This window comes from Electrona antarctica, assembly GCF_951216825.1.
Source record: "Electrona antarctica genome assembly, chromosome: 6".
Lineage (NCBI taxonomy): Eukaryota > Metazoa > Chordata > Actinopteri > Myctophiformes > Myctophidae > Electrona > Electrona antarctica.
The window spans coordinates 41895828-41909799 of record NC_136811.1 but is presented as its reverse complement, the minus strand read 5'-3'; the positions used below and the strand labels follow the sequence as shown (position 1 = coordinate 41909799).

Genomic DNA, 13972 nt, shown 5'->3' with positions numbered 1-13972 from the left:
TCTTTAAAGCAGGCGTCATTCAACAGGGGGTCCAGGACCCCTAGGGGGTCCTCAACGATACTGCAGGGGGGCGGCCAAATCTTTTTGTGATAGGCACTTCATTTTTTTCACTTTTACATGAACCACTTGAACCCTCCCATCTTATTTTCAGGTTTGGTATTTACAAGTATTTAAAATGTAGGCATTTTCAGATGCTCTAAATCCGGAGTGAATTACCGTCAGCAACAGAACAACACATGGTAATACATCAAATATAAAGAGCAGACCAAGTATCCAGCCGAAGGTCAAGTTTATAAAGTATTGAGGGTTTAAATCGTTAAAAGGATCCCTGGGTAATAAGACGAATATGCCTTAAAACATTATACTTGCCCTCTACAACTAAAATGGATAATTTGAGCATCAAAGCAATTAGCACGTGCATTCCATATTATTCCATAGGGCTGGACCACACATGGACTGCTCCCGTCACATGACACTTGTGACGGGAGCAGTTCCTATTGAGTAAAAGATTGTCTGAAATGTCTGAAAACATACATTTAATCGTGGGTCCCTGCTTTATCTCTCTCTCTCTCTCTCTCTCTCTCTCTCTCTCTCTCTCTCTCAGCTAAGGGGTCCTTGGCCTGAGAATCGTTGAAGACCCCTGCTTTAAAGCATGCATGTAAACACACCTCTGGTAGCCTGTGATGAGAGCAGGGCAATGGGCACTGAGGGCAGCATCCTCCAGATGTCAGGTGAGGATGTAGGTCAGACAAGATAAGTCACATCCCTGTTGGTTTGGTGAATAACAGATTGATTGATTGATTGATTGATTGATTGATTGATTGATTGATTGATTGATTGATTGAATACTTTATTAAGAGGTTTTTTTAAAGGTACGGTGGCACAGATGTATCATTTATACAAAAAATGCTAAAAGGATAACGCAAATAAGCCAAGGGCTTGTTTCCAATAAGGTTCTTTGTATTCAATTCATCAAGACAAATTTAAAGACAATAATAATATCATATTCAGAAACATTATATAGGCTACAAGTAGTGATAAAAAAGAAGTACAGTAAACAGTTGGGGAGTGGGGTCATTTCTGGTGATAAGCTTAGACTTTTTACAGGGGCCAGTTACAAATTGCAGCCACCTGAGGTCCTCTTTTAGAGCAGTTTTGAAGGAGGGTAGAGTCACACTTATTTATGACTGTTGGTAGGGCATTCCACATTCTGGCAGCATAGCAAGTAGAACAAATCTAACCCCATTTTTGTGCCGAAACTGCAGCTCAGTGAGATCAGTAGGGCTCCTTCTCGTGTTGTGCCTGTGTGTGTCTTTTATGCTCGACAACCCCTGCTCAGGTAGGTCATTTCATCTTTCCGTGTGATGACATTGTCGCCCACCTTTCCAGACAATAACATACATGAATAGGCCTGGGTGATATGACTTCCAAACAATACCACCATTATTTCAAACTTTACCTTGATTACAAATACTGAACTTTTTTCTTTTTGTATGTGAAAACAGCAGATCTACAAGCTCATAACATGTAGCGCATTGGCTATTTTCACTAATGGCATGGCACCATTGTACAACAAAGTACTGTATAATACAAGGTTTAAGTGGTAGATTAATCATGTTGATTTGTAGATATAATAAAAGGCATTTCAAATAAAATAAAAATCACAAAACCATTTCTTCTCAATTGTTCGATTAACCTACAGGCAAGTTTAAGTCAGTTAGCAGCTCTAAATTTCTCTCTTGATTATTATGGACAATATACCAAACCAATTATTATATGGACAGTATACCAAACTAACAGAACTGATCAGTGCACTACCAAACCTAACCAAAACAGAAGATTTGTGAACACTTCGACTTATTCTATCTGCTATCTCTAATATACAGTACATTCTAGAAACTAGAACAGTGCCCATTGAGGGGTGATCAGGTGTGATCAATAAGCTAATAAAGGGCGTGGTCGAGGCGTCGAGCATCATTGTGATGTCAGAACACATTGTGATGTCAGAACATCATTGTGATGTCAGAACAGGCCAGCTCCATCTGTGTCCCTTTTATGCCCATGGAGTTCTTTGTCAGGCATGCACAAATATGGATGAAAAAAAAATGCCAGCACTCATTGTATGTCCTTTTCTCATGAATTTATTTACCTCTGCTGACGAAGGCCTGTTTGGCCTTCGTCAGCGTTATGACAAGACAACAGGAAGTGTGGTCTTTATACAATCAACTGTAATTGAAGACAGGTAATTGCCCAAATATGGAGTCTATGCAGATGTAGGATGAAATGACTGAGGGGGCAGTTAAAAATGGCGAGGGCGCACATCTCATATAGTAAAATAATATGTACATGAAACTTAAACTCAGAATTTGCAACTGAGGGTGCCAGCCCCCCCTCTGGCTCCCCCGTAGTGCCGGGCCTGAGTCGGTGGGGCGAACATTTATAGATAGATAAAGGTCTTTTGACTCTTTACAGATACAGTATGAAGCAACTTCTTCCATCTTCCTCCCTTCACAAGAACAATGGTATGGGGGGTCGGGAGAGGGACACTGTTTGTGTGGTCTTCTGCTAGTGAAAATTACCAGAATCCAAGTTAAAGAGGGTTATGTTTATAGAAGATAAGACCCTTAAATGTGTTTAAACAGATATTCAGATCCAGACATTCCTTAGTCACTACACATAGGAACCCAGCTCACTGGCTTTTGTTGGTCCTAAAATAAGCAAATGGTGTAACCTGGCCTGATAGGCCTATACTCCTAAAAGTAAGAAGAAAATACACATGCATCATTTGTAAATGTACAGCAGGCCTGCTGCACCCCATTCGACTGGTATCACCCCATATAATCGGCGAAATCATCCGTTATCAGCACGTTTGAATGGTGCCAAACCTTATTGCGTAAATTTGAGATTAATACAAAATATTATTTATATTTTAGATACAGGAAAATGCAAGTTTTGCTTCTTTCCCCCAAGATCAGTATTCATAGGGATAGAGTAAAACGACGCAGTTTTGCTTCACCCAATCACATCGATGAAGCGTGCACTCCCAGTGTCCCTTGTTGCGTTCACACGGGCAGACGCAACGACGCGTTGCGAGTTGATTTAGGAGCAGCTACATGCATGCATCATTGCGTCTTTGCAACGTCATGTCGCTGGCTTCCATTGACAATGAATGGCAGACTGCATCTTTTACACTTGTCCCGTGTACTGTGAACGCACCATCTCGCGTCACAGACGGCAGCAGCAGCAGAGTGTCATGGCTGCCTCCGTGCAGAGGCTTCAAAAGTGCGCCGTGTCGCCGACGGGGAAGCACACCGCGTCGGTTATCTTCCTGCACGGCTCAGGTGCTGCTCAGCAATAGCTTTTTAATATGAAACGTGTGATTATTTAGTGGGAAAAGTAGAAGTGTGTGTGTTGTTTGATGGTCTATCTATCCGGCTATACTACGACTTTTTGCAGAGGAGAGTGGAGACATGCAGGCATACACGTGTTGTTGTGTACTGTACTGCAATGTACTGTACTGTACTGTACTGCACTGCACTGCACTGTACTGTTGCAGACAAGTGGGGATCATTATGTGGTCAGGTGGAGCTGTGTTTAATATCTTGGAACAGTGGTTCTCAAACTCAAAGGACCCCCATAATAATTAACTTGAGTGTGTACTGTGTACAAATGTCAAGAGTGTCCATTTGTACATGGTACACTTCAGAGAAGCCTGAAAAATGTTAAGCTCGTGTCAAACAATATAGTCAAAACTGACACAAGATCTCTAGTAGGCCTATATTATATGACTGACTGTAATCCACACCAAGCAATGTTTATAAATAGGCTATCATTCTAACTCAGGAGATGCAGAGTCCTAGCCCTGAAACATGACTGTCATGTTTGGCAACTTAAGCCAGTTTTACGGGATCGCTACATTTACACTGAAGACTTGTACATAAACATTCAGATTTCAAATATAAAGTACTCACTATGTGGGCCACGGGTGTTAGGAATTTGCTGGGACAGTGATTAGCTTTGCTGCATTCCGTGTTGTTTAATAAAAGGCATTTTTATCCGAGCGCCCGGCCCCAGGCTATTTTTCTCGTTCGTTCGGAAAACACACGGTTGCACACCGGGAGCACACTCACCTATTAGTTCAAGTATTGACAGTGCGGTCAGTGTGCCTACCGAACACACCTGTGTTTCAGAGTGCCACACCCCTCCCGACCCGACCGATAGGGGCTCGTAGTTGAAAGATTTTGATGCTAGATTAACAAATTCTGCTAGGGGTCCCCTCAAGAACCGTGTAGGTCCCCGCATCTGCTTTGAGAACCACTGGACTAGCGTTGTCTACTAGTCTTTAAACGTATTAGTGTGCATGGGACATGCCATGGTGGGAAGTAATAATAGCACTGGTTAGGGTTGAACATTGTAATAAGCACCTTTTTGCTTAACAATATCAAATAAAACAACCAAGCAATCATAAACATCACAACAATTACAGACACAAATATAACACTATCAGAGTTCTGGGGCTTAAAAAGGCCTCTCTGTAGAAATGTGTCTTTAATTTTGTGTAATAACATGAAGTGTCTTTCCCTGGTACAGTAGTAGCAGTTACACAGAGACCGTACACAATAGACAATACAGACATGTACAGATACAGCTTGCTTGTCCTCTCCCACCCACTCCCCCAACTCTTTTTAGACAAGCAGAACTCTTTTTAGATCTTACTGTTCTAGTTCAGTGGTTTTCAACCAGTGGTCCGTTCGGGGACCACCAGTGGTCCATGAGGGGGTTCCAGGTGGTCCCCAGCTAAATGATTAAAAGTTGGTAACCAAATCCAAATGGACCCTTATGGATCTTTAACTCTTGAGAGAGTAAAATAAAACCAGATTTCATTTTACCCTCAAGAGTTACATTATCGTTAAACATCTTTATTACTTAATTTACAAGAAGTCTACAGAATTAGAGAATGTAAAATAATTGTTATTTTGATCAACATTTGCCTGTTATCTCTCCTTGGGTACCAACAGCAATACAGCCAACCCTGTCTCCCAGGTCAAACGTTACTACATTACGTTTCTGACAAATTTGAAAAATCGAAGAACGACTGACATAGAAACATAGCTTTTTCAGAACTTTCAGGATGTAGAAGACATTTTTAGAATCTGATCTCAGGTTAAAACCACTGTTCTAGTTGGTCTATTATTGCTTTTACCCACTTAGTTATTAGTAGACCACCCAGGGATGGGATGATATGAAAATGACATATCACAACATGAAAATTAGTCTTGATTTTTCATTCCCGATCCGATCCGATCCCGATACCACAATTTCTGTGTTAGCCGATACCGATATTGAGTACCGATACCAGTGTTGTGATCACGTGTTGTGTTTATAGGCTAGCTATATTATAGCAGACTCCTCACTCAAATGTGCACTTGCAGTTTGGGCAACTCGAAAGCAAACGATACCAATATGACCCGATATGACAAATAAGGGCCGATACCGATACTTTTCCAATACCGATACAGTATCGGCACATCTCTAATAAAAATGTCGTCATGAATCATGATTAATAATCAAAATATGCTTAAACTCAAAATGCTACTTTTGTTATACCACTTGAACCCCCACCATCCCTATTTCTTTTGGGGGGAGGGGACGTTCGCCAAAAATAGCTGATCTGTAAGCATTGCAATGCATTTGCTATTTTTGGTGAATCGATTTGTGCTCTGTACTGGCTTCACACATGCCAAGTTTGAGGTCAATTGACCATATCATATGCAGACCATCTTGCCAGCAACTGTAACTAGAAGCAATATCCCATTGATTGTATTAATTATTAAATAATGTCAACCTCACCGACATTGCAGCTGTACGATAAGCTTTCTATCTGCAAAGTTTGTTTCATAAAAATCCACTGTAGACATGCTATGAGCTACAGGAGGCAGGAGGAAGCAGGGGGTTGCTTTACTGGAAACGAGCGCTTCCAAACTTCAACACTTAAAAGAAAATAATCACCTGCAAGGAATTTCTTGACAGGAAGTAGCTCATAACATATCTACCATGGATTTCAGAAAGAGATAGAAAGAGGATAATTCAAGCTTTTCGTACAGCTGCAATATTGGTGAGTTTGATGTTGTTTAATTCAATCAGATTGGATGTATGGGCTGTCAATGGGAAATAGTTACCACCTTGCTGGCAGGATGTTCGCGGTCTCCATAATGGTCAATTGGTCAGACACTGCACAAGTTAATGCCGAAACATGCACCCACACAGATATAGATCAGAAACAGTATGTATTTTATTTATTCATGAAGAATCTCATTGTGTGAGTATTTTGTGAAAGCTCAATAGTCTCTATATTGTGATTTCTGGTGTTGTACATATCAGCCCGCCCCTAGCACTGGTAAAGTGGTCATCCATCCTCCACTTCTAAACAAATCTCCTTTCCAACTTTAGGCGATACTGGACAGGGACTGCGAGCCTGGGTACGAGATGTTATTACCCCAGAATTGGCATTCTCTCATATACGAGTCATTTATCCCACTGCTCCAGCCAGGTAGGTTACTTTACATCTCACCCCAGACACAACCTTCCATGTCTTGTTTTTCTAGCAGTGGTGGACTGTGTACTGTTACTTGTGTACTGTCATCTGTTATTTTATATATAAATACTTGACATGACTCACTCCACTACATTTCAAAGACAAATATTGTACTTTTGACTCCACTACATTGTAGGGAAAAGGTACATTATAAATGGTTTCAAATAATTATTATGGTGGGATTTGAATACAGCAATACATTGATATTAAAAAGAAAATGTTACTTTGTAATATGTACTTTTGCATACTGAACAATTTCTTAAGTTTGATGAAACTCAACTTGTTGACTCAAGTACTGGGGTTGAGTAGGCTACTTTGTCACAAATGTAATCATTAAACAAGTCTGCCAGTGCTTTCCACATTTATGACTCTGTAAAAGCCAATGTCTGCCTTTGTCTCAATCTCTCAGGCCATACACACCGATGCGAGGGGCACTGTCCACTGTGTGGTTCGATCGTCTCAAGATCTCGCAAGACTGTCCTGAGCACCTGGAGTCCTTAGATTCAATGTGCAGCACCTTGGGGGCTGTGATTGAAGAAGAGCTCAAGGCTGGGGTGCCCAAACACAGGATGATCATCGGTACTTTTCTCTCTGTCTGTATTGCACCGCACTCTATTTTTATTTATTTATTTTTTAATATTTGTTTTTGGCCTTTTGCATTTATTGATAGTTACAAGTGATGATAGACAGGAAAGAGGGAGAGACATGCAGCAAAGGTCGTTGTTGTAATGTAAGTACGGGACCCTCGTCTGGGTTGACAGACAGGTAGTGTGTGCAGGCTGGGTGGTGTGTGACAATCCTGTTGAAGTACTACTTTGGTACGGCGACTACGGCGGCGGCCGGCGGGTACCCGGGAGAACAAATTAACGAGACACGAGACAGTATCACGCTAAGGTTCACAAAGTTTATTACACAAACATGAAACATATATAGTGCTGGATCATAATGACGTAACAATAAGATATGAGACAGAAGAACGTGCCTACTGCAGCAAGGCTGACCTTGCTGTCGCCTAGATGTCTCTCGTAGCCTATCTATAAAGAATGCTACAGTACCGGCAGTACACCATACATATCAAGTACACTGTATCTCAAGTTCAAGTACATAGACTAAGATGTACTGTGCATGGGCTAATATCACAACAGTCGTCATGAGCGGGACTCGAACACGCGATGCGCTGTCAGGCCAGAGCCTATATGTGGCATGCGCCTGGACCACTAGGCCAGCGGGCGCCCCCGCACTCTATTTCTATTGTATAGACTCGGTAGCTAGCTCTGTAGCCATGTCACCTTTTTTAAATGTATTATTCAACTCTGCCTTTCTGCACACCCCAACCTCTTATTTTCTCTCTCATTTTTTCTCACAGTTGATCCTTGGCTCTGTTCTTCCATACTGCTTTTTTCCTTCTTATTCTTTTCCTCCCTACACTAACACATACGCACGCATGCACGCACACACGCACACAGACACACACAGACACACACAGACACACACACACACACACACACACACACACACACACACACACACACACACACACACACACACACACACACACACACACACACACACACACACACACACTCTCTCTCTCATACACCTCAGTTCATCGTAGCTTTGGTGTTCTTAACTCCCACTATCACGATATAAAATGAAGAATGCAACTTATCAGGTTACCGTATCCTTTCATGTGCTGCCAATTACGAACAAAGGGGGGTGGGGGGGTTATTTCAGGGAGATTCTCAGGTCCTGAAAAGCTTTTTCCTCAATATTGTGGTTATCAAGTTCGCATATAAATAACAATGAAATGGAACCGCGCGCGTCAAGTGTTGTAAACATTATGGCTGAACTTAGGTAAGAGTTCCCACAGGAAATAATGTGGGGGGGGGGCATCATGCGTTTTAATGTCAGTGTAAAGACAGCAAATGATTGCCGTGCATGAAAGGGGAAACCGCTGGGAGCACTGGGAAAAGGGTTAACCTACAAGCCCCGAAATATATAAATATACAGAAATAGTTGAGAGGGGGAGTGAAAAAAGGAGAGAAGGCTTGTGTGAAAGGCTTCAGTGTAGAGGGCCAGAAAAGCCCCTGAACTCAGCTCCAGAGAAAGTGATTCAAAAAACACATGCTCCTGGGAGACTGCTGAAATATTATCTTCCTAAATCATAACATTTTGTCATTAACTATAAATACTCATTGGAGTCACTCTGCATGCTGGAGAAAACGCACTGCTCCGTACCCAGAGTCCACTTCCCCGGGCTGACGGACTGACAAGTGCCAGAGCTTTCCATGGAAAAGTTTTTTTTTCTAGGGGGCCGGGATTGCGGGTTTGTGTGTGTGTGTGTGTTGATGTTTTTCTCTCTCTCTCTCTCTCTTTGGAGGCATCAGTCCACAGGAAACTGTCTAAAGCAGTGTTTCCCAAACATAGGGTCACGACCCATATTGGGCCACAGACCCGTTTTATATGAGTCGCCAGTACATTTTTACTTTCATACAAGAAACAAAAAATATATATTTTTAAAGAAAATGGGGAAAAAGTCACAAAAAGTGTAATATTTCCTATCCTGAGGAGACACCAATTTTAAATATTTGGGAAGGCCTGGTGTAAAAGAAAGGTATCGCATACACAAAGTGATTTTACACAACTTGGCTCAAACATATTGACACACATGCAGAGAACACATCGGTACAGAGAATGCTGTGTGTATTTGGGGGGGGCTTAGGTTCACTACAGCGATGATAAAAAATCAGAGGGAAACCATTAAAGAAAGACACAGAAATGTCAAATTCATACTTAGTCGTATGGCGGTGTCCCGTGCCAAGAATAGCTGATCTACAAGCTCATGCATTGTGTGAGCTTGCAAATCGTATATTTTCCACATGAGACGCCATCATATGACTAAGTAAAAAAGTTAGTAAAGTTAAAAAAAAAAGAAAGTGTAAAAAAAAACACGACGAAATGAATACAAGTAATGTTTTTATTTTTTATGACCAAAATAAAACTGAACTGAACTGAAGTATAAAGCAGGCTTAGGAATCCCATGGATGTCGGTACTTTTTTTCTTTAATACACTGGTTTGAGCATGTGAGTTCCACCTTTCCTGTACCCCCACCTCTCTCTCTCTCCCCTCTGCCCCCTCTGACAGGATGATGGGTACTTGCACTCTTTCCCAGATGTACACAGTGTGCCCAGATCTACCCAGATGTGTAAGATTAAGGACAGACTCGTGAACGGGTGCCTGGTCCAAAAGGAACGAAAAAGCTGATGATGTGGAACTAAGGAGTCCTATTCATTTTAATGTTTTTTTCTTTTCTTTTAAGGAAGAGAGAATTTTCCACGTCTGAGAACTTTTAAGTGCCACGAGTGAGCTACTGTTTATATATATATATATATATATATATATATATATATATATTTTGTCGCTGTTGGGGCAGAAACGTCTTATCTCAATATTGAAACATTCAGCATTTTTCTGTAAATGAACGCCCTACTTGATCACACTACGGGATCATCAAAAGTAGCCGATCTACAAGCTTGAAATGCAGTGTGAAGCGACTCGTTTGGAGCTTGTAGATCTGCTACTTTTGCAGTTTTTTTTTTATTTGAATCCTGAAAGTAACAGTTTTGGAAATATGAGGTTTCCACCAGAGATATGACGATATGGAGAATAATGTAGTTTACAGTCCTATACCTCCTGTTTTGTCTCACACACAATGTAAACAAAATAAGCATTTTTAATTTTTTTTGTATTCCATTCATCAAAGGGGGTTTCTCAATGGGCGGAGCCATGGCCCTCCATTTGGCGTGCCGGTATCACCCAGATGTCGCCGGAGTGTACGCTCTGTCCAGCTTCCTCAATAAGGATTCCATCGCTTTTCAGGTGAACCTCAAGCCCACACATAAACCATGCAGATGGCAGCCATTTTGCTCTTACTTATTACTTTTAGCCTAAATGTACCTCTAATAAAGTATTCAATCAAAACTTCGATCCTCTGCGTTGAAGGCGGTGTAAGTGATTCTTTTGTTTTGTTAAAAAGCTAAAGCCCTATATATCCCGACTGTAATCGTTGCTACAGGCTGTTCAGTATTACTTTTTGTTTCATCACTTCCAATTTCATGCGTTTATCCTGCATCCTGAATGAGTTCTCTCTCTTGATTGGATCAAATTGCCGTCCCGGCGTGAATGCGTATTTTCTGTTTACTAAAGAGAGGGAGAGATGTGGAGACGCCTGTTGCAGAATAAACACTCACTATATCAAGGAGGACCACACCAACAAATAATGATGTTTGACGAACTTTATTCATGAATCAATTATAACCAAGAACAGTAAACAAATGAAGATGTGCCACGCCGGGTCATCTGGCCATCCGGTTGGTCGTGGGGTATTTAAGCCGAGGTGGGGAGGCTTCGGGGATCCGCCATGGCTCCTCCCAGGCACGACGAACTCCCATCAGGGACCTGTAAAAGAAATAATCACACCCGTGTGAACTGAGTGGTGTAACTCCCCTCTCCCCCTGCCTCTCTCTCTCTCTCTCTCTCTGTAATTAGCAGGCAACTGTGCAACACACTCTCTCTCTGTTTCTGGCACAACAGCGCCACTTTTGCCCCTACTGGTACTCTAAACATAGTCACATAGATTAGGACGGACATTGCTGTTCCTTGGAGTGGTTGCACCACTCAAAAAAAAGGGGGGGGGGGAGGTTAGAGAGGGAGTAGTATGAGAATTAGGGTGGGGGTAGGGGTGACAAAAATGAGAACAGAGGGGGAACCGTGGGTTAGATGGGCCTTTATAAATAGGAGGTGTACTGGAGGTGTGGTCCTGCTCCTGAACCTCAGCTCTAGAGCACCGAAGTCTGACGTCACTTTCAGTAGAGGGCGCCTATACACAGGTTCATGTATTTTTTTATTTGCAGTGAAATCTCCATAGGGCGATTTTAGGTCGCTTCATATAAGAACTGTGTTTGAAAAATAAACCGATCATCCCGGCCTTTCTGTCAGGGGAGTGGCTGTGCGTCGTTAATGATGTCCATTCATATTTGATACAGCACAGTTTCTGGAGAAAATTGAATTAATGTGGCCGCAAAAGCCTTGAAACTACATATGAAGGCAATGTCGCTGCTAATATACGTCATGCCCAGCTGTCAACACATTGCGTTCCTGAGATTCCTCGTTGACGTAAGCTCAACTGGTGGTGACTCGACTCGTACTAACCACGAAACATTAAAATTAAAATAAACGTAATTTTTTGGTTTCTGTTGTGCGACGGGCAGATGCAGCCACCCTGCCTACCCGGAAATGTAGTCTCTGGGTTGTTTGAATCGTTTCTAACGCTTATTTTGTTACTCTTTGGGTATATTTGTACAGTTCCACCTTCAGTCGATGCTTCATATCCATATGAGTGAAAAGGCCGGGATGATCAGGTTATTTTAACAAATAAATATCACTTGCGATACTTTTCTATTATCCATTTGCAACTCTGAGAGGGTACATTTGGTTACTACTTGTACCCTCTCGGAGTTGGGTGGCATTCCGACGCACAGCCATTCCGACTACGTGGCTTCCGCTTGTGGGACAGGGTTAGTTAGAAATAGCGTGCTTCGGAATGCCGGTGTGTAACATTCAGGATTGTAATAGTAATATTTAGGGGTAATTTTCAGTGGTGCAAAGTAACTAAGTACATTTACTTAAGTACTGTACTTAAGTAAAATGTTGAGGTATTTGTACTTTACTTGAGTCTTTCCGATTTCCAGTATTTTTACTTTTACTCCACTACATTTCAGAGGAAAATATTGTACTTTTACTCCACTACATTTATTTGAAAACTTTAGTTACTAGTTACTTTGTAGATTTTAATTATTACAAAACATACATTAACCACTTCAGCCCCATATACATTTGTCGGCCATTTGAAAATAGCCGATCTACAAGCTCACAATGCGTTGTGATAGATTGTTATTTTCAAAACATTTTTTTATACATTGAAATGGAACATTCTGCATAATGACTACTTTTTTGTACTTTAAGTACATTTTGATGTCGATACTAATTTTGAATTCCGGACTTTTACTTGTAACGGAGTACTTCTATATTGCAGTATTGGTACTTTTACTTAAGTCAAAAATGAGTGAGTTCTTTTTCCACCACTGGTAATTTGTTGTGTCCCCTCCAAGGCTGTGGAACAGAGGGTCGCCGCTGGACAGTCCGTTCCTGAGCTGTTCCAGTGCCACGGGACCAAAGATGACCTGGTGCTTCACCAGTGGGGGGAGGAGACGTGGTCAGTGCTACGGAAGGCTGGCATGGCCGCCACCTTCCACTCCATCCCTGGACTGTACCACCAGCTGTCCCGGCCCGAGATGGAGCTGCTGCGTTCCTGGATCCTCGCCAAGCTGCCACCGGACGGACCCTAAGGTCCCTGACCAATGACCAATCCTCACAAGAACAGATTCTACCTCCCTGGTATTTCGGCACCATGGCTTTGTGAGCTTGGCAATAAACCTGTTTTTGAAGGGCGCTCCAGTGCATGGCTTTTGAAGATTAAGTCATATGGAAGCCAAGTCTATGGGATTTGACCTGAGATCAGATTCTAAAAATGTCTTCTACATCCTGACAGTTTTCTGAAAAAGCTATGTTTCTATGTCAGTCGTTCTTCGATTTTTCAAAAATAGCAGACCTACAAGCTCATAGCGCGCCACTCGGTGGCGCGCTATGAGCTCGTAGATCTGCTATTTTTCAATAGCTAAAGCATAACATAATGCTAACACCAAAAGGGGTTCCCGCCCAAAATGGGTTAAGCATATTCCATTGTTTGCTTAGAGCACTTATGACGTCAATCGTTTGCAATCCAAGTCTATGGACCTTCAACGTCATTTGGCTGATGTAAATACAGTGGGCTTCACACGAGTGTGATTTTCTTTTCTTCTTTTGCTTTATATTACATGTTTTCGTGCTCAATTCACACACTCAAACACCTGCTGTATGGCTTGTGCTGACAAAACAGTAAAAGTGATGGATAAGTGCTTCGAGCCTTCTGAGTGCCAGCTCACAGTTTTGTGGGAACGATGTGTGTCTCACGTCACCTCGTCGTCCTATAGGCTCACAGCACAACGATGTGTGTCTCGCGTCACCTCGTCGTCCTATAGGAACGATGTGTGTCTCGCGTCACCTCGTCGTCCTATAGGAACGATGTGTGTCTCGCGTCACCTCGTCGTCCTATAGGAACGATGTGTGTCTCACGTCACCTCGTCGTCCTATAGGAACGATGTGTGTCTCGCGTCACCTCGTCGTCCTATAGGAACGATGTGTGTGTCACGTCACCTCGTCGTCCTATAGGAACGATGTGTGTCTCACGTCACCTCGTCGTCCTATAGGAACGCTGT

At 42.2% G+C, this 13972-nt stretch overlaps 1 protein-coding gene across 1 annotated transcript; it reads left to right on the top strand.

Annotated features, from left to right (window-relative positions):
- The first annotated feature begins 3212 nt into the window (after positions 1–3212).
- Positions 3213–13612, top strand: lyplal1 (lysophospholipase like 1). Its single transcript, XM_079504123.1, has 5 exons — positions 3213–3341; positions 6451–6550; positions 7005–7174; positions 10360–10475; positions 12767–13612. Exons 1-5 carry the CDS (start codon positions 3254–3256, stop codon positions 13001–13003), a joined length of 711 nt encoding a protein of 236 aa, XP_079360249.1. The 5' UTR covers positions 3213–3253; the 3' UTR covers positions 13004–13612.
- The last annotated feature ends 360 nt before the right edge of the window (positions 13613–13972 follow it).

Bases quoted from the DNA above. Each gene is read 5' to 3' on its own strand.
- lyplal1 (XM_079504123.1), top strand. From the start codon at position 3,254: ATGGCTGCCTCCGTGCAGAGGCTTCAAAAGTGCGCCGTGTCGCCGACG. The intron at 3,342-6,450 runs GTGCTGCTCAGC...TTCCAACTTTAG, and splicing joins TATCTTCCTGCACGGCTCAG to GCGATACTGGACAGGGACTG. The intron at 6,551-7,004 runs GTAGGTTACTTT...TCAATCTCTCAG, and splicing joins TATCCCACTGCTCCAGCCAG to GCCATACACACCGATGCGAG.